Source organism: Poecile atricapillus, chromosome 1, assembly GCF_030490865.1.
Source record: "Poecile atricapillus isolate bPoeAtr1 chromosome 1, bPoeAtr1.hap1, whole genome shotgun sequence".
Lineage (NCBI taxonomy): Eukaryota > Metazoa > Chordata > Aves > Passeriformes > Paridae > Poecile > Poecile atricapillus.
This window is the reverse complement of record NC_081249.1, coordinates 99,986,589-100,007,403: the sequence shown is the minus strand read 5'-3', so window position 1 is coordinate 100,007,403 and position 20,815 is coordinate 99,986,589. Positions and strand designations below refer to the sequence as shown.

Genomic DNA, 20,815 nt, shown 5'->3' with positions numbered 1-20,815 from the left:
TGGGTTTGATGGTTCTTGCAGCACTCTTAATGTTTCCAGGTAGTACCTGTAGTCCTCTGTGAACTTCAAACCAAACCTGTTTGCCTGTTTCCCTCCAGCAGCACTGTGGGAGCTCAGCTGCACAGCTGTAGATCCTTTTGGGAATAGGCTGTAGTGCAGAGATGAGCCAAAACCTTCCTGCCTTGTGTAATACCTGTCTGAGACATCTGTGCTTGCAGCCTTGGGATGCTGGGAAGACAAAGGTTTATGTAGCTGCCTTACCACAACTGGTTGTGTGGATCATCTCCCACACATTCCTCTGGAGATGATTCCTCTGCATTCTCCTGCCAGCTGTACCTTCTGCTACCAAAAATCACGTGGCTGCTGCCTCTGACTCCCTCACAAAATCACTGAACTCTTTGGGTTGGAAAAGCCCTCTGAGATCATTGAGTCCAACCGTTCCTCCTGCACTGCCAAGCCCTGCCCTAACCCATGTCCCCAAGTGCCACATCCACTCAGCTTTGAAATCCCTCCAGAGATGGTGACTCCATCACTGCCTCAGGCAGCCTGTGCCGGGGTTTCACCACCCTTTCTGGGAAGAAATTTTCCCAGTATGCAACCTTAACCTCCTCTAACAAAACTTGAGGCCTTTTCCTAATGTCCATTCACTTGTTACCTGGGAGCACAGAATGAGCCCCACTTGCCTATAACCTCTTCTCAGGTATAATATAAGATGTATATATATGCATATGTATATATATATATATATATATGTACATATTATATATATGTATATATAAGAATATATATACAGGCAAGAGGAGGGGCATGGCCTTTCTGCTCAATTGATGTGGCATCAAATTTATTCCTGTGAACCTGATGCCAAAATGACTTTTGCTTTTCTGTTTTCTTCATACTCTGTAGCTCTGTAGACTGCTGTTGTATAGTTATATAGTTCCTATCTGTCTCCAGTATTTTTCCTACCATGATAGAAAGACAAAACACATTTCAAAGTCCCTATTCTAATCTTGGTTCTTTTGGGAACCAAGGACGAGCCACCCTCCCAAGATACTTTCCCATAAACAACTTGCAAAAGGGGAGCTCCCAAAGAGAGTTGAAGCAGAAGGGGGAGGAAGTGATGCCTTAAAAATCTAGCAATAGAACAACACACATAAAAAACAATTTTAATAAAGGAGGTAATATAAAAGCTGGTCTTCAGTTGGAGGCCTCCAGGGGCATTTTTCCATGTTTTCCCCCAGAGGTCTCCAATTAAACACCAGCTTTTATATTACCTCCTTTATTGAAATTGTCTCATCTGTGTGTTGTTTTGTTCCTAGATTTTTAAGGCAGTACTTCCTCAGGGAGCCAGGCAGGAGAACCTGCCCCAGAGATGGGGGCAGCAGAGTGGGTCTGGCTGCACAGGGCCTGTGCTGGCTCAGGATAATCCAGCTGTGTGTGTGTGTCTCCCTGCAGCCTGCCCAGCACTCCGTCTTCACCCATGGGGGACATCATGCAGACCCAGCAGTTTCAGCTGCGGCGGGTGAATGAGCAGCTGGCTTTTGAGAGAGAGAACCGGGAAGAGCTGGAGGTGCAGATGGCCGAGGCTCAAGAGCTCATCAGGAAGAAGGGTCAGTCACTAGCAGGATGTCCTGGGGTGCAGGGAGGGGTCTGTGGGGCAGAGATCCCCCCTTGTTTCTCTGACTTGCCTGTGTTGACCCCACCACAACTGCTCATGCATGGTCCATCCTGCCAGGCTGCAAGCGAAGACTCCAAGTTCCTTCTTCTGTCTCGTATTGCCTTACATATCCTGGGCAACAAAAGCCATGACTGAAGCAACACCTATGCTGAGCAGCAGCACTGGTAGCTCTTTAATCTCCTGCTGTAGAGGGTTTCTGTGCAGAAATGCTCTTGTGGGTGCTTCAGGTGAAATGAAAAGTTGGAAATGGGCCCTTTCTCACCTTGCCCCCCTTCTTCAGTCATGTCTTGCACTTTCTCATGGCATGTTAATATCAACAGTCCTTGTTTATTACCTACAGTCCTCCAGTGACTCCACAGCAATCCAATTACCTATGTTTGAGACATACACATTAGCTCTCTTATGTTCTGGGAATAGAATGCTCAGAAAGACTTACTCTGGACTGCAGCTTTTAGGGCTATTAAAGAGTGGGCTTCAGTATGCATTAGCCCCTTATAACTGAGAGCTCAAAGGCTCTCACTTTGGATTGCTGGGACCTTGCTGGATTTGGTCCCAAGAGACCTTCATAGGTCATCAGTCATTTTCCATCCTGGCCACAACTTGCGCTGGTTGAAGGTTCAACAACAAAAATATGATTTCACTTGGGTTGTTACTCAGGCAAGAAAAGTAAGTTTCCAAGTCTGTTCATTAAAAAACAGATGCTTGATAAACATCTGTTAGTTCCTTGCAACAGAATATATCCAATAAGCTCAAGAAGGGCTTAGCCCAGGTGCTGTTTGTGAAGGCCAAGGCCTAACAAGCGTTTCTCAGATCTTGCTGGGGCCTGGGCAGTGGCAGGGGCATGCACCACCACAATCCAGTCCATGCCTAAACTTCTCTGGGCCTCTACAGGATGAAATAGGGCTGTGGCCATGGGGACAAGGCCAGGATCCCCCAAGTGAGATGAGGCCCCACTAGTAGGTCAGGACACGTTTGGGGGTTGCTGAGGATTCCCACCTAGCTGGCACTGCAAGGCAGAGTGGAGTGTCTGCGTGTGACACACGTGTCCCCTGACCCACTGTGGGCTTCCAGTACTCCGTGCCCTCCCTGGGCCCCACACAACCCCCGTCATGTGTCCCCACCTCACAGCGGCGCTCACCCCCGCGCTCCCGCCTGTGTCCCTGCACCTTCACGGGAGCGCGCCCCCTGCAGCCCCCCGTGTGTGTCGCACCCGCCATTCGCGCTCCGCCCGCCTGACGCCCCCGGCCCGCCCGTGCCCAATGGGCGGCAGCGGGGGGCGGGCGCTGCCGTTCGAATAAGGGCGGCCGCGGCACGGAGTTTGGCGGCTCCCCCTCCTACCATCAACGCGGCTGGAGCCCCGGCGACTCCGAGGACACTGAAGACGGACACGATTCCCAGCCGCGGTCACGGTAGGGGGAGAGCTGAGGCGGGGCGGGCCCCGGTGCTTCCCTCGGCGGGGGCTCAGGGCCGCAGAGCGAGGCTGTGCCACAGGCAGGCAACAGGCGAAGCCCTCGGGCCGGCGGGGCACGCCTGTGGCACAGCCTCCGTCCCGGGCCAAGCTCAGCGGCGTCCCCTTTCCTAAGGACGGGGGCGGGGGGCGGTCCCGGCCGCAGCGCTGTGGTTCGGCCGTGTTGTTCTTCCTTTCCCGGCGCTTGGCGAAGTCGGAGCCTTCGGCAGCGGCGTTCGGCGGCCGCGTTACTCGCGGGTTCCTCTGCTGCCCCCAGCGCCGGTTTGAAAGAACCTTCTCCTTGTGCTTTTCCTGTGCCGTGCTCGGGGCAGCCCCATCCTGCGGCCCAGGGCCTCCTCAGGCAGCCCAGACGCTGCGGAGGTGACTTCCGAGGGTCTCCAGAACGGCAGCGAGGGGTGAACGTCCCTTCCCCGCCCGACACCTCCCTGGTCGAGCTGGCGACCCGTAGAGTCCGGTTCCCGTTGAATCCCTGGCCGCGGGGCGTGTGCGTGTCGGGGAGAGTTTTTCAGGGGTCAGCTGGGGTGTGACTCCAGTCAGCCCAGAGGGAGATGTGACATTGGGGCCATTCTCTGCCGAGCCCCCGGCATTTCCGGAGTTGCGCGGAGGCCGGGAGCGGGTCTGTGCTGGCCCCACCAGCTCCCCGTCCCTCGGCAGTCCCTGGGTAGGGTGACGGCAGTGAGCTCAGCTCGCCCAGCTCCGCCGCCGCGTCCGGCTCCCGGCCCGGCGCCTCGCGAGCCCCCGGGGTGCGGGTCCCCGGGCCCGCGGGTGGCCGCGTCGGGCTCGCCAACATCCGGGCGCTCGGGTCGGCGGCTGCTCTCCCCCTCCGCCCCGCGGCAGCTGCGGGCCTGTCCGTGCGCGGGGGCTGCCGTGGGTCGCTCACCCCGCCCGGGTGCTTCCCGCAGCCGGACCCCTGGCCTGGGACAGCCCGGGGCCCGCGGGCGCGTCCCCCCGGCACGGTGGCGCGTCGGGAGCTCCGGAGCGCGGGCTTGCGTAACGCCGTGTTGTGACCGGAGCGGCGCAGGGGAAAGCGGGGAAGGACAATGCCGCCGCGGCCGCCGCCACCTCCGGGGCTCGTTCCCCGGTGCCCACCGCCCCCCTGCAGCTGCTCTCTGCGGGGACGCGGCTGGAAGGCGCTCACGGCCGCTGGCGGGCTCCCCAACCACTTCCCGCCTGCCATCACGAAAGGCACGTCCTCACGGCGGGTCATGGCGTTGTCTCAGATGCTCAGGGCGGCCAGTGTCACCAGGGACAAGCCAGGCTGTGACCGCGGCAGGAGCGGTAGCCCTGCCCGTCCAGATCTTACAACAGACTAGGCACCGGTGTGTTTGCAGACTGGTTCTGGTAAAGCTCATCTCGACGCTGGTGGAACACGGTTTTCTCCGAGGGTCTGCATCCGGTGCTGCACGAGTGCTTTGCCCGGTGCCTTTGGCAGGGTTTTTAGGGAGAGGTCCTGGCTGTGGCACCGGCTGGAGGGATAGTAGTTGCGAAGTGACCCAGCCATGGGAGCTGGGCTTTAGCCAGATTGGAGGGAGGACCTGTATTGCTGAGGATCCCATGCTTCCCAGCTTGGCTGATGGCAGTGGGAGCTCTGTAGTCCTCAAAGCCACCGTGACTGGTTGGTTGTGCTGTGCTGTGCAGCTGCAGATCCCGACCAGGTTCCTGACTTGTCGTGGTGTGGGTGTCCAGGTGCAATACAAGGTGAGGAGCCCCCTCCTCATCAGGGTGACTTTTTGTCTCCCAGCAGTCCCCTCCCCTCCCCTGGAAGACTCCCAGGGTGGCACTGGGGGCAGCCAGTGTGGAGGCAAAGGTCGCTGGCAGTGATCCCAGATCCAGTCAGGGCAGCTCATCCCTGCTCCCACCCAATGCAGCAATGCCCGGTGAGCTCCCTGTGCCCCAGCAGGTGGTTCTTTCACTAGGTACAGTGGGAAGGGGAGCTGGCAGCACTTCAGTGGCTTGGCCACTGCCTTGCTAGGCAAGATGTTAGTGACATTTGGAGATGGGAGGGAGGGAGGGAGGGAAGAAGGCACAGCAGGAGAATGAGGAGCCTAAGCAGTGGTTTTCCATTGACCTCTTGTCAGGATCCTGACATGTGGGAGTGGACCTGACTGCTGCTCAGCATTGCTCCCCACTCGGTGCCTGTGGGGAAGCAGGAGGATGCTGGCTGCTCCTGCACAGCTGGCCAGATGCAGGGGCACATTCTCCCTTGGTGGGCACAAATGCCTGGTGCTGGGTGCAGGTCACTTAGTAATATAATTACTATATTTTACCTTTTTTTTTTGCCCCCAACCCCTGCCCCTTTGTTGGTGTTTTTAGGTCTGGGCAGTGACCTGACAGGCTGGCCACAATGTCTGTTCACAGTGCAAGAGTTGCTGCTCTCCTTGCTTGGGTAAGTCCTCCCTCCTCTGCTGGAGCTCACTGCACAGGTGGACATGCTGCTGCCAGCACTGGCAGCTTCAGGGCACGATGCTGGGGCTTATCTCAGGAGGGATTGTGGCTGGGGCAGGTCCTAGGGTAGCCCAGTTGCTACTGTTCCTGGGCAGGTGGGTGTTTGCAGGAGAAGCCTTGCTCACTCTTCCTGTTGAGTAACCAGAAATGCTGGAATGGCGTGGTCTGGTCATGGAAACTGCCTGGGAGATGGAGCTGAGCCTGAAGCAGGCAACAGCTGTAGTGTAAAGGGGTTGTTGGATCTGTCTCACAAAGCACTGCTGTGTCCAAGCGAAAACTCATAGAATGGTTTGGGTTAGAAGGGACTTGTAAGCTCATTCAACTGGAATGCCCTGCCATGGGCAGGGAGACCTCCCACTAGACCAGCTTGCTCCAAACCATGTCCAGCCTAGCCCTGAACACTTGCAGGGATAGGGCAGCCATGGCTTCTCTGGACAACCCTCACAGGGAAGAATTTCTTCCCAATATCCTGTCTAATGCTGCTCTCTGTCAGTGAGAAGCCATCCTCTCTTGTCCTGTCCCTCTACACCTGTGTCCAAAGTCCCTCTCCAGCTCTCTTGGAGCCCCTTTAGGCACTGGCAGGGGCTCTGAGGTCTCCCGTGAGGCTTCTTTTCTCCAGGCTGAACACCTCCAGGTCTCTCAGCGTCTCCAGAGAAGAGGGGCTCCAGCAGGGTGATAAATGGCACCTGTGTTGGACTCCCAGATGTGGAGCTGTGGGGGTTCACGTTCATCTGTTCCCCGGGAAGGGGTGGTTTGAAGGGGTAGATTTACTTTCACACCCAGAGCAGTCGTGCTGTCCCTTGCCAGGACTGGAGGTGGTGGGTGGCACAGCACATTGTTGTCTTGGTTTCTGCCTTCTGATTGTGCCACCACATTTCTAGGTGAACAGCACAAATGTTTGTCCTGATCGCCTCAATGATCTGTCCCAGCTCCAGGACTGTAGTGTCTTCATCAGAATTATCCACAAAATGTGAGTATGGGGAGCTGTGTGCACACTTCAAACCACACACGAGGGTCTGGGCTGTCTCCTGGAGCCATGGCCTCAGCCCCCAGGAGCTAAGGGGCTCTCTTCTTGGGCAGGGGGGGAGTGGGTATTTATTGGGGTATTTATTCCTCCTCTGGCATATGAGCTGCTGGGATCTCCATCTCCTCTGTGCCACTGAACAGCTGAGGTCTGTGCAGAGCTGTTGGGTCCCACAGAGCTGCCCAGGGAATGTTTTGGTCAGAGTTCCTGTTATCGCATCTGGCACTTAACATCTGGGTTTGCTCCTGGCATTGAAGAAAAGACCTGAGTGCTGCTGCCGGTGGCACAGGGGTTCCTTCAGCCCCACAGGAGATTATTCTAATTTCTGTTGATGCTGCTCTGCTGAGGGAACAGCCCAACAAGTTTTCCTGAGTGGCAGCCTTGGGATCCTGAGGAAGCCTTGTGTCTGGAAAGCAGTGTAAAGAATGACAGTTTCTGCCTGACAAAGTGCTTCTGTTGCCTGGGGATGTCAGGCTGCTGCTGAGTATAGAGTGGTCAGAATGGAACCTGTGTGCTCTGTCCTGGGACCTGAGGTGGCTGGGCAGGGGTGGGAGGAATGCCTCCTTTGGGAATTGTGTTTGTTGCCTGGGAGCAAGGGACAGCTAAAATCTACAGGCCATAATGGGCATCAGAGGTGGGATGAAGCCTGGTGATTAAAGAGCTGGCAAAACAAATTGAGAGGTGTGAGGCTGCCATGGATTGCTTTCAAGCCCTTCCGGTGGGAGGCTTGCTGGGAGCCTGTCTGCTGTAATTACCTCCTGGGCGGGGTAAGGAGAGCCTGCCTGGAGCAGGGATCTGCCTGCAGTGGGTGGGGAGGAAGGAGCTGCCTGCACCGCAGGTATATTTAGTCAGACCTGGTTAATCTTCAGGGCTTGAAAGGAAAAAGGGGAACCATTTACACTGATTCAAGGTATGCATTTGGAGTGGTGCATACTTTTGGAAAAATATGGGAAGAAAGGGGTCTGATTTACACAAAAGGGAAAGGATTAATACATGGAGAAATAATCAGGCAAATTTTAGAAGCAGTCAGAGAGCCACAGGAGATATCGGTTGTTCACGTAAAAGGACACCAAACTGGGTGGCAATTCCACACGAGGGGGAACAATTTAGCGGACAAAGAAGCAAAACGAGCGGCTTTGTTAACGGTAAGTATTCCCGAGATAGTCCCAAGGGAACCACCAGAAGTTTCCATGCTCCCTTCAGAAAAGGAGCTGGAAGAATTCAAAAAGGTAGGAGGCTACTTCAAAGAGGGTAAATGGTGGTTACCAGACGGGAGGGAGCTAGTCCCAAAGGGAATAGCAAAAGGAATATTCAGAAGGTTGCACGAACAAACGCATTGGGGAACCAGGGCATTGGCCGAACAATTTTTGAAATTCTTTGGGTGCAAAGGGATCTTCAAACTCGCCAAACAAGAGGTACAGGGGTGTGTGATATGCCAAAAAGTAAATCGATCAAATTTTAAGCAATCAGATTGGGGAGGTCGGCCGCTCTCATACCGGCCATTTGAAAGAATCCAAGTAGATTTCACAGAACTACCAAAAATTGGTAGAAATAAATTTATGCTGGTAATAGTAGATAAGTTGACACATTGGGTAGAAGCTTTTCCCAGAGCAAAGGCTACAGCCCAAACGGTGTCTAAAATTCTACTAGAAGAAATAATTCCAAGATATGGGATAGTGGACCATATTGACTCAGATCAAGGCACTCATTTTACTTCAAAAATCATTAAACAATTATCAGAAGCATTAGGAATAAGATGGCAATATCACACCCCCTGGCATCCTCAGAGTTCGGGGCAAGTAGAAAGTGTAATAAATTATTGTTGTATTAAAAATTCGAAGTATATCAACAGGACAAATGTGTTTTGCAAGGACATAAAAATATAAAATGTATAAAAGCCTCTCCTCAGAGCAGGACGAGGCTTTTCTCCAAAAAGTCGCTGATTGCCAGCAACGCCCAGGTAACGAACTCAGGCTGGCCCATCAACTCGAACAAACAGACAGGACACGGACCATCAGAAGGACAATGGAGCTGGCTCGGGAAATTATCTACCTCCGGACCCAAGCAACGCCCTGCAGATTTCAGTGGGAAAAGAAACTGATCGGTGAAAAAGACAAGCTCCAAAAGAAAGACTTCGCCAGACCTGAACATCTCGGTGTTGAAAAGGCAATCAGGAGAGACAAAAGGGAAAGCCCGGCCGAGATACCCATCGGCACCAGCCCGGATTCCACCACCCTGCCATGAAAAACCTAACATTGCAACACATACAGAATCTCCTTTACATATGAGGAGATTCTGTCCGGACACTAGTTAATGTCATTATTCTATGCCAGGAAATCCATTCACTGGACAATCAAGGACACTTGGTGAATGGAACCTGCTTAGAATTTTGGCCTGAGGACTTAAAAATCCTATAAAACCCCAATCCTGAGGACGCTCAGACGTGGATTTGGGAGACCTATACCTCTGGTGTAGACCCCTGTCCACCCAGCGCTGCGCTGATCTTTTTATTGTGGGTTTTTATCGCTGTTTCACTTATTATTGTTTATCAATAAATTTCTCTTTGATTTTATCCCAAAATTGCCTTTGCATTTATAACAGATTGGTGCCGTGACTCGGATCGGAAAACTGTGGGAGAACCTCGCTGTCCAGGGGGGTACCCCCGCTGATTTCAGCGGCCTGGGAAGCCGAGAACCTCCGCAGTTCACTCCGACATCCGAACCAAATTTAGGCTGAGGTAAAAACCACAATAAAAGAGAACACGGATCCAAAAGGAGCTCGGGAAGAGAAGCCGCGGCTTGGTAGCTCATAAAAAGTCAGTCGTGCACGAAGACATCCTCGCAAGAAAATTGCTGTAAGTACTGCGAGGTTGAGCGGGTGATTGGGCGAGCGTGTGTGAGACGTGATCTGATCACGAAGCAAGTGCGGACTCCAAAGCCGCGGTTCCATCCTCCCGCGAGGGAATTGGCCGGCTACGGAGGAAACGAGTCAGTGTGAGAGGACTCTCTCTACGCGTTTGTAAAGCCTGGGGCCAAAGGGGTGCTCTGGGGGACCGATCACAAGGGGCTGGAAGAGGAAGAGGACGTCCAGTTGAGCTCGGGAATTAGTAAACTCTTCCAGCAACAAGGACCCAGAGGGAGGTCCGGAGGAGAGATCGAAGCGCTAAGAAAAACCCCGGTACAGCAAACCGCGAAGGTGAGTATTAGCAGACTTTTGACTCTCCAAACACGAACACAACGCAGAGAAACAGGTAAGACTCCCTTTTCACCATGGGACAGAGAAAGAGTAAAGTACAAAAGCCAGTTGATAAGAAAAACCCTTCCAAAACAACGAAGGAATTGCTAGACATCCCACCAGAAAATCCTTTAGGTTGGTTGTTAAAATATTGGGAAAATTGCCCTGAAAGGAAAAAGAAGTCCAAGGCAAAAATGATCTACTATTGTGCCAAGGTTTGGGGTGGGCAGGAATTGAGACCCCATCTCATTTGGCCAATATTAGGAACATTTGAAAGGTGGACGTGTAGTGAATTACTCTCTTATGTAGAGAGCAAAGTTTCCTCGGACTCCGAGGAAAAGGAATATGCCAAGCTCTGGCTAAAGGCCAGAGTAGGGCTATTTCCAATGAAACTAAGAAGTGAAACAAAAACAGAAACCTGGGAACCCCGTGATCATTTACCCCCTCCATACCACGGGCCGGCAGGATCTCCCGTGGTGGATCAAGTGGTGCCATCAGCTCCCACGGGCTCGTCGGCACAACCAGGTGAAGCACACACATCGCGAACAGGGGAGCCGGCGCCAGCAGTGGTTCCGGTGGCCCCCCCTCTGGCTCCTCCTGTGGGGACCGCAGCCGCCGCCGCTTCTCCAGAATCTATGGTGGTGCGAGGTCGGGGATCTCCTTATCCCCCATTGCCCGTCCCGCTGCCACAACCAGGTCCCTCGAATTTGGCAGAGGGAATCCTTCATAATAACCTGGTGGCAACGGACTTTACATCAGTAATAAAGGACCAGACTCTCAAAAACCCCAATTCCCCCCCCGCAAGCAGGACTCGTTTTAAGTCTAGACAGATGAGTGAAGGATGGGAAGAGAATGAGAGTAGGCGCAGAATGTTCCCTCTCAGGGAGGTGCCTACTGCTCCGGGAGTGATTGGGTTTGTGAATGTACCCCTAAACTCAGGGGATGTGCGAGTGTTTAAGAAAGAGATGGGACGATTGTTAGATGATCCGTTTGGAGTAGCTGAGAGATTGGATGAATTTTTGGGTAGTAGTATTTATACATATGAGGATCTCATGGCTATCCTGAGATCCCTGTTTAGTCAAGAGGAAAGAGAAATGATTAAACAGGCTGGTATCAGAGACTGGGAGCGGCGAAACCCTCAGGGAACGCCAGGCGATCAGAAGTGGCCGAGCGTAAGCCCGAGTTGGAACGCCCAAACAGAGGATGGCAGGAGAAGTATGAATGATTTGAGGAATATCATTGTGCAAGGAATAAGGGAAGCGGTTCCCCGGGGCCAAAATATTAGTAAGGTGTTTGGGGAATGCCAGGGGAAGGAGGAATCCCCCACCGAATGGTTGGAGAGGGTGCGACGAAGTCTGCAGATTTACTCTGGGACTGATCCTAGCTCTCCGGTGGGAGAAGTGTTACTCAAAACCCAATTTGTGGCAAAATCATGGGAGGATATTAGAAAGAAATTAGAAAAGATTGAAGGGTGGCAAGAGAAAAGTCTCCAAGAGCTTCTAAGGGAAGCTCAAAAGATTTACATGAGGAGAGAGGATGAGAAACAGAAACTCCAGGCCAAAATACTAGTGGCCGCAGTAAAAGAGGCTCAGAAACAAGAACAGGCACACGGCAAGTTTAAAACAGCGCCGAAAAAGCCGCAAGAGCCGCAGAAGGATGGCTCCGCCCCGCGGAAAGATCCCCCGGAATGTTTCTACTGTAAGAAAGTAGGACACATTCAGCGGAACTGCCGTCAGAGATTAAAAGATGAACAAGTATTTCAAGAAGATTAGGGGAGTCTTGGGCTCTTTCAGATGGGGACGATAACAGCAAAAGAGCCCTTGATAAAATTAAAAGTAGGTCCCCATCGCCAAGAAATAGAATTTTTGGTTGACACGGGAGCTGAGAGAAGCACCCTGCAGAAATTACCCAGGGGATGCGTGGCAAGTAAAGAAAAAGTAGTGGTAATCGGTGCAAAGGGAGATCCCTTCAAAGTTTCTGTAATAAAAGATGTGGAAATTGAGTCTCAAAATAAAATATGCCTAGGAAATTTATTATTAGTAGAAGAAGCTGATTACAATTTATTGGGAAGAGATATGATTGTTGCATTAGGTATAAACATTGTTGTAAAGAATTCTGAATTAGTAATAAAGATATTCCATTTGACTCCAAAAGATGAAAGGGAAATTGATCCCAAGGTATGGCATTCAAAAGGGGAGGTGGGGAAATTAGATATTACCCCCATCAAAATTGAAATAGAAAACCCAGAGGATCCGATAAGGATCAAACAATATCCCATCCCGATAGAAGGGAGAAGAGGTTTGAAATTAGTAATTGATGACCTCCTTAGAGGGGGTACCCTCGAACCCTGCATGTCCCAACACAACACCCCCATCCTGGCAGTAAAGAAAGCGGATGGGAGCTTCTGACTGGTTCAGGATCTCAGGGCAGTAAATGCTAGAACCTGAACCAGGTTTCCGGTGGTGGCAAATCCTTATACTTTACTTAACAGACTCTCACCTGAGGATGTATGGTACAGTGTAATTGATCTAAAAGATGCATTCTGGACTTGTCCTTTGGATGAAGGGAGTAGGAATTTCTTTGCCTTTCAGTGGGAGGATCCTGACACGAACAGAAATCAACAGTTAAGGTGGACGGTCCTCCCCCAGGGATTCGTAGAATCACCAAATTTATTCGGACAGGCATTGGAGCAATTACTTACTGAATTCATTCCAGAGGAAGGGACAAAGCTATTACAATACGTAGATGATTTATTGATTGCCGGAACAACAGAAGAACAGGTTAAAAAGAGTACAATTTCGTTGTTGAATTTTCTGGGAAAAAAGGGTTTGAAGGTATCAAAATCCAAACTGCAATTCACAGAGCCCGAGGTAAAATATCTTGGACATTGGATTTCTCAGGGAAAAAAGAGGTTAGACCCTGACAGAGTGGCTGGGATTCTCGTGCTCCCAGCCCCAAAAACAAAAAGACAAATCAGGCAATTTTTAGGGCTCCTGGGATATTGCAGACAGTGGATTGAAGGATACAGCGAAAAAGTAAAATTTTTGTATGAAAGATTAAACACTGACAGATTGAAATGGACCACTCAAGATGAAAGCAAGTTTCAGGAACTAAAAACTGCACTCATAACTGCCCCAGTTCTAACCTTGCCAGATACAAGCAAAGAATTCCAGCTGTTTGTCGATGTAAGTGGACAAACAGCCCAAGGAGTTCTGACCCAGGAATGGGCAGAAAAGAAAAAGCCCATAGGATTTTTATCAAAAATCCTAGATCCAGTCAGTCGAGGTTGGCCTACTTGCTTGCAGGCAATTGTTGCAGTAGCTCTGTTAGTTGGGGAAGCAAAAAAGATAACTTTTGGAGCCTCTTTAACAGTCTACACCCCACACGATGTAAGAAATATCTTACAACAAAAGGCCGAGAAATGGCTAACTGATTCAAGACTTCTGAAATACGAAGCCATGCTAATCAGTTCGCCAGGCCTCGAGTTAAGAACAACTACTGCCCAAAACCCGGCGCAGTTTTTGTTTGGGGAACCAACAGGCGAGCTATTTCATAATTGCATTGAAGCAGTAGAATTGCAAACTAAGGTAAGACCGGACCTGGAGGATCAAGAGTTAGAAGGGGGGGAGAAATGGTTCATTGATGGTTCATCAAAAATGGTAGAAGGAAAAAGAAAATCAAGTTATGCCATCATAAATGGTATGACCGGACAAATCATAGAATCAGGTCCCTTGCAGGCATGCTGGTCGGCTCAAGCCTGTGAACTATTTGCGTTCTTAAGAGCCCTCAAAGCCTGAAGGGAAAAAGGGGAACGATTTTCACGGATTCAAGGTATGCATTTGGGGTAGTGCATACTTTCGGAAAAATATGGGAAGAAAGAGGTTTAATAAATACCAAGGGAAAAGGATTAATACATGGAGAGATAATTAGACAAATTTTAGAAGCTGTCAGGGAGCCCCAGGAGATATCGGTAGTCCATGTAAAAGGACACCAAACTGGGTGGCAGTTTCACACCAGGGGAAACAATTTAGCGGACAAAGAGGCGAAACAAGCTGCGTTGCTGGCGGTAAGTATTCCTGAGATTAGTCCCAAGGAACCACCAGAAGTATCCGTGCTTCCTTCGGAGAAGGAGCTAGAGGACTTCAAGAAGGTAGGTGGATATTTCAAAGAAAATAAATGGTGGTTACCAGACGGGAGGGAGCTAGTTCCAAAAAGTATAGCAAGAGGAATACTCCGGAGATTGCATGAACAAACCCACTGGGGAACCAGAGCGCTGGCTGAACAATTCTTAAAATTTTTCGGATGTAAGGGAATCTTTGAACTTGCCAAACAAGAGGTACAGGGGTGTGTGATATGCCAGAAAGTAAATCGCTCAAATTCAAAACAAACAAATTGGGGTGGCCGACCACTTTCGTATAGGCCATTCGAAAGAATCCAGGTGGATTTCACGGAATTACCAAAGATTGGGAGAAATAAATATTTACTAGTGATAGTAGATAAACTGACACATTGGGTCGAAGCATTTCCTAGAGCGAAGGCTACAGCCCAAACTGTATCTAAAATTCTACTAGAAGAAATAATTCCTAGATATGGGATAGTAGACCATATCGATTCTGATCAAGGGACTCACTTCACTTCCAAAATCATCAAACAACTGTCAGAGGCATTGGGAATCAGATGGCAATATCACACTCCCTGGCATCCTCAAAGTTCGGGGCAGGTAGAAAGGATGAATCAAACATTAAAATCACAATTGTCCAAATTAATAATTGAAACAAAAATGACTTGGGTCCGATGTCTTCCTTTGGCCTTGTTAAACATCAGGACCATGCCTCATTCCGAAACCGGTTTGTCCCCTTTTGAAATGCTGTATGGAATGCCATATAGGCATGGGATGCCGGTGTCACATCCCCAAATAGAGGATGTGCAATTACAACCTTATCTCATTTCTATAAATAAAAATCTACAGGAACTCCGGAAAAGAGGATTGATTCCCCAAAGCGCGTCATTGGGATTTCCAATTCACAAAATCCAGCCGGGCGACAAAGTATTGATCAAAGTGTGGAGGGAACTTCCCCTCAGCCCTCATTGGGAAGGCCCGTTCCTCGTTCTCCTGACAACGGACACCGCTGTACGAATGGCCGAGAAAGGGTGGACTCACTTTTCTCGAACAAAGAAAGTTCCCGATTGCAAAGCCCCTGAGTGGAAGATCACCACCCCGCCAGGAGATCTAAAAATCAAGCTCCGAAGGCACCACAAATGAACAGTGACGAAAGGATAAGTTGCAATATCCGTGATTGTTACTGTTTTCCGTTTGTGCATTTTAAGTGTGCTTATTGTAAGCAGATTTGGGTAACTCATTGCATAAGGGGTTATAAACCGAGGAGATTGTGCACTAGGTGCCACGAGAAAGAATTAGACCAGACCAACAGATTCCTGATACTTGCAACTCGAGCGGGCCTTTTGGAACTCGACTCTCCGGAGTGGTTCCTGTTTTATCAAAAAGGATTAGGGGGTCAGCTTGATTGCAAAGCAGAACCCTTGGAGATTGAGTGCCGTAGAACCGTGAAAGTACCGTGCAGGTTTGACCCGGTTAAAGCGTCTCGGTGGGCAACCTTTAAGCGGAGGTTTGCCATCAGGACATCAAGGGCCCCTGAAGACAGTCCTTGCTGCCGAGAAGATGGTTACCCCCGCCGTATACTTTTGTACGGGCGGAGGGAGTGGCAGAGGGATGCAATTGTGGGGAATCCTGATGTCCCTGAGCCTAGCCATGTGCTCGACGAAAGGAATGGAGCCCGAGGCGCCCCCAGGGGAGGGTCCCCTGGGGAAGTGTGAGCAGTGTCAGACTGCCACAAAAATCGAGCGCTTGACTGAGTGCCCTTCAGAACTACACGCGAGAATTTGTTGGTTAAACGGTACTCAGTTCAAATTGTGTAAATCAAAAGGCAAAGTCTGGTGCTCGAATTCGAGAGCAAGTATCAAGGAAAAACCCATTCGGACCTCGGAAGAAATAGGGGTCGCAATGACCCACTTCCGGAACAAAAGAGAAATAAAGGGAATTTCCCCAATCGCGGTCTGTGAACAGTGTAATAAAACTGTCTGGATTGGGAGAAAGAAACATTCAACATTTTTGGCTTACCACCGAGTTAACCCTACATGCTACAATAAAGCAAACTTAAAACCATGCATGATGGGGGGAAAATTGTACTGGGAAGGGAAAAATGTGAAACACGAAGCAAAACTGACATTCAATAATGAACCCATAATTTTGGATCTATTGAAGTCAGATGACGAGAACTCGTGCCTTCAATTTGACCCAGTGTTCTGTTTTTCTAAGGATGAGGAAGGGTTGGACCCAGAAAGTAAAATAAAACAAATAGCCATAGACATGAAACGACAAGAAATGGAAAATAAAAAGAAAAGGTTGGAGCAAGAGAGGTTAAACTCTCTCAGTAAACAATATGAACTATTAGAAAAACAATACGACAATTGGAAATTACCTAGCCCCGACCAAAACCTATTTGTAGATTTAATGCAGGAAATAGCCACCGAATTGGGTTTATCCAACTGCTGGATATGCGGTGGCTTAAAATCAGCTGAAAGATGGCCATGGAAAGGAGAGGGATTGACCCCGGAACAATTATTAAAATGGACAGAATTAAAATTTTCAAAAACAACCCGGAGGCCAGAGGGATGGGTAATAGATGATCGAATAATTGGAACTTTTTGCATTAGCCGGGAGGGAAAAGAGTTTACCGATCTGGTAGGATACACTCCGTGTGTGAATACACTCACGGTAAACTCAGAGAAGAAAACAAAAATCTGGCAACCGGAATCGCCCGAAGGGTATTGGATTCCCTATCGGGAAAATAACTGCGAATGGATAAAAACTATTGGATTGTGTTGGAACAAGAAACCAGGGGCCAATCCCTTCCATGCTTTCATAGGCCTGAGGGACTATTGGTAGGATCCGGCAAGAACTAATAGAAATTGGGAAGCTCCCGATGGAATTTACTGGATATGCGGGAAAAAAGCATACAGTGAATTACCTCGGAAGTGGAAAGGGTCATGCACACTCGGATTAATTCGGCCATTTTTCTTTACACTACCAAAAGGTGAAAGTAAGTCTTTAGGGGCTCCCCTCTTTGAAACTTTAGCTCGACAAAGGAGGGATCTAAAAAAGATATTACCAATGGCAGGAGGGAGCCAGAAATGGAAAGAGGAGGAATGGCCGGCCGAGAGAATCATACAATATTATGGTCCAGCCACCTGGGCAAATGATGGCAGTTGGGGTTATAGAACCCCCATTTACCTCCTCAATCGGCTCATCAGACTGCAAGCGGTAATGGAAGTAGTTTCAAATCACACTTCAGAAGCCCTGGAACTCCTGGCAAGGCAACATTCCCAAATGAGAGCCTTTGTTTACCAAAACAGATTAGCTCTCGACTACTTGCTAGCTGAGGAGGGAGGAGTGTGCGGAAGATTTAATGAATCAGAGTGTTGCATGGAGATAGATGATTATGGTGAAACTATAAAGGGACTAGCTGCGGAAATCAAGAAGGTGGCACATGTGCCAGTTCAGAAATGGAATTCCATTCTACAAGCCTCCTGGTGGGACCAAATTTTTGGGCAGGGGGCTTGGTGGAAAAAGCTAGTGTTCTTTGTAGGATGTTCAATTGCCGGAATCATCTTTTTGCCTTGTTTGATTCCTTGCCTGATTAGGTTAATACAATCTGTGGTGCAAGGAATGCAAATTGCCGCCCTCCCAATAGACCCGGAAAAGGCACAAGATAAAACAGCCCTTCTCTCTAAATTACTAATTTTAGAAGAAGAGAAAGAGAGTGATAAGGCATTAAAAGCCTTAGAAAAATTTGAAAGCGAACACATGTTGTCAACCGAAATTAATGATTGAGTAACAGAAGAAGGAAAGAGTGAAAAAGAGTAAGAAAAAAAAAAATACTTTCCTTCAAAAGAAAATTAATGTTAAAATAACGAATTTTTAAATGTAATAAATTATTAAGTGGGGGACTGTAATAAATTATTGTTGTATTAAAAATTCGAAGTATATCAACAGGACAAATGTGTTTTGCAAGGACATAAAAATATAAAATGTATAAAAGCCTCTCCTCAGAGCAGGACGAGGCTTTTCTCCAAAAAGTCGCTGATTGCCAGCAACGCCCAGATAACGAACTCAGGCTGGCCCATCAACTCGAACAAACAGACAGGGCACGGACCATCAGAAGGACAATGGAGCTGGCTCGGGAAATTATCTACCTCCGGACCCAAGCAACGCCCTGCAGATTTCAGTGGGAAAAGAAACTGATCGGTGAAAAAGACAAGCTCCAAAAGAAAGACTTCGCCAGACCTGAACATCTCGGTGTTGAAAAGGCAATCAGGAGAGACAAAAGGGAAAGCCCGGCCGAGATACCCATCGGCACCAGCCCGGATTCCACCACCCTGCCATGAAAAACCTAACATTGCAACACATACAGAATCTCCTTTACATATGAGGAGATTCTGTCCGGACACTAGTTAATGTCATTATTCTATGCCAGGAAATCCATTCACTGGACAATCAAGGACACTTGGTGAATGGAACCTGCTTAGAATTTTGGCCTGAGGACTTAAAAATCCTATAAAACCCCAATCCTGAGGACGCTCAGATGTGGATTTGGGAGACCTATACCTCTGGTGTAGACCCCTGTCCACCCAGCGCTGCGCTGATCTTTTTATTGTGGGTTTTTATCGCTGTTTCACTTATTATTGTTTATTAATAAATTTCTCTTTGATTTTATCCCAAAATTGCCTTTGCATTTATAACAAAAGAATGAATCAGACATTAAAATCGCAGCTATCCAAACTCATAATTGAAACAAAAATGTCTTGGATCAAATGTCTCCCCTTGGCATTGTTGAATATCAGAACCATGCCACATTCCGAAACAGGGTTGTCCCCCTTTGAAATGCTATATGGAATGCCATATAAGCACGGAATGCCGGTAGCACATCCTCAAGTGGAGGATGTGCAACTTCAACCATATCTCATTTCTATAAATAAAAATTTACAGGAACTGAGGAGAAGAGGATTGATTCCTCAAAGCACAATGCTGGGATTTCCCATCCATCAGATTCGGCCGGGAGATAAAGTATTAATCAAGGTGTGGAAGGAGCTTCCCCTGAGCCCTCACTGGGAAGGCCCATTTCTCGTCCTCTTAACTACAGATACCGCGGTTCGAACTGCCGAGAAGGGCTGGACACACTCTTCTCGAGCAAAGAAAGTTTCGGACTACAATTCCTCCGAGTGGAAAGTTACTACCCCTCCGGGAGAATTGAAAATCAAGTTTCGGCGACACCACAAATGACGAATGAAGAACGGATAAGTTGTACAAATTTTGATTGTTACTGTTTTCCTTTTGTACATTTTAAGTGCGCTTATTGTAAGCAAATTTGGGTGGCTCACTGTTTAAGAGGGTATAAACCAAGGGGTTTGTGCACTAAGTGTTTAGAAAAAGAATTAGATCAGACCAACCAATTCCTAATACTTGCTACCCGGGCGGGCCTGTTGGAACTCGACTCTCCTGAGTGGTTCCTGTTTTTCCGAAAGGAATTGAGAGGTCAACTTGACTGCAAGGCGGAACCTCTAGTAATTGAGTACCGCAGAACAATAAAAGTACCGTGCAGGATCGACACGATCAAAGCATCTCGGTGGGCTACCTATAAGCGAAGGTTTGCCATCAGGACTTCAAGGGCCCCTGAAGACAGTCCCTGCTGCCGAGAAGATGGCTTTCCCCGCCGTATGTTCATATACGGGCGAAGGGCAAGGCAGAGGGATGCAGTGGTGGGGAATCCTGATGATCCTGAACCTAGCCATGTGCTTGGCCGAGGGAATGAACCCCGAGGCGCCTCCGGGGGTGAGTCCCCCGGGGAAGTGTGAGCAGTGCCGAACTGCCACAGAAACCGAGCAATTGGTCGTTTGTCCTCCAGAATTGCACGCAGGGGTATGCTGGTCAAATGATACCCAATTTGATTTGTGCAAATTAAAGGGGAAGATTTGGTGCTCCATCCCAGGGGCAAGTATTATGGAAAAGCAATTTCGGACCTCGGAAGAACAAAAGATTCAAAAGATTCAAACGACTCACTTCCGAAACAAAAGGGAGGTAAGGGGAGTTCCCCCAATTTCGGTCTGTAGACAGTGTAACAAAACTGTCTGGCTTGGGGGGAAGAGGCAATCAACTTTCATAGCTTATTACCAAGTCAACCCTCTTTGCTACAATAAAGCAAGCTTAAAACCTTGTACGATTGGTGGAAAAATGTATTGGGAAGGGAAAAATTTAAAACATGAAACAAAAACGTCATTCAATAATGAGCCTATAATTTTGGATTTGCTAAAAAGTGATGATGATCGAGTGTGTTTACAGTTTGACCAGGTATTCTGTTTTTCAAAAGATGAGGAAGGGTTAGATCCGGAAAATAAAATAAAACAACTAACCCTGGAGTTAAAGAGACGAGAAATGGAAAACAAAAGAAAGAGGTTAGAACAAGATAAGGCTAAACTCTCTCAGTGAACAATATGAACAACTAGAGAAACAATATAATAGCTGGAAATTACCCAGCCCCAACCAAAATCTATTTATAGACTTAATGCAGGAAATTGCCACCGAATTACGTTTATCTAACTGTTGGATATGTGGTGGCTTGAAATCGGCCGAAAGATGGCCATGGAAGGGAGAGGGATTAACCCCGGAACAATTGCTAAAATGGACAGGACTGAAATGATCCAAAACGACAAGGAGACCTGAGGGATGGGTAATTGATAAAAGAATAATTGGAACATTTTGCATTAGTCGGGAGGGAAAAGAATTTACCGATTTGGTAGGGTACACCCCATGTGTAAACATTCTCACGGTAAATTCAGATAGAAAAACGAAGGTATGGCAACCAGAACCACCCGAGGGTTATTGGAGCCACTC

General features: G+C 48.8%; 1 protein-coding gene across 8 annotated transcripts in view; it reads left to right on the top strand.

Moving 5' to 3' along the window:
• The first annotated feature begins 1,928 nt into the window (after positions 1 to 1,928).
• The window catches only part of LOC131579745 (nuclear mitotic apparatus protein 1-like), a 30,282-nt gene continuing 11,395 nt past the window's right edge, over positions 1,929 to 20,815 (top strand). Inside the window, exons 1-3 of one of the 8 annotated variants that reach the window (XM_058840156.1) lie at positions 1,929 to 3,084; positions 5,457 to 5,529; positions 6,470 to 6,558. In XM_058840156.1, the coding sequence (XP_058696139.1) occupies positions 5,488 to 5,529; positions 6,470 to 6,558 (131 nt within the window). In that variant the 5' untranslated portion in view covers positions 1,929 to 3,084; positions 5,457 to 5,487. Of the gene's footprint in view, positions 3,085 to 4,656; positions 4,842 to 5,456; positions 5,530 to 6,469; positions 6,559 to 9,220; positions 9,467 to 9,641; positions 9,808 to 14,815; positions 18,023 to 20,815 lie in introns of those variants that run through there. The other 7 variants (XM_058840138.1, XR_009277770.1, XM_058840147.1 and 4 more) reach the window with 7 other exon arrangements.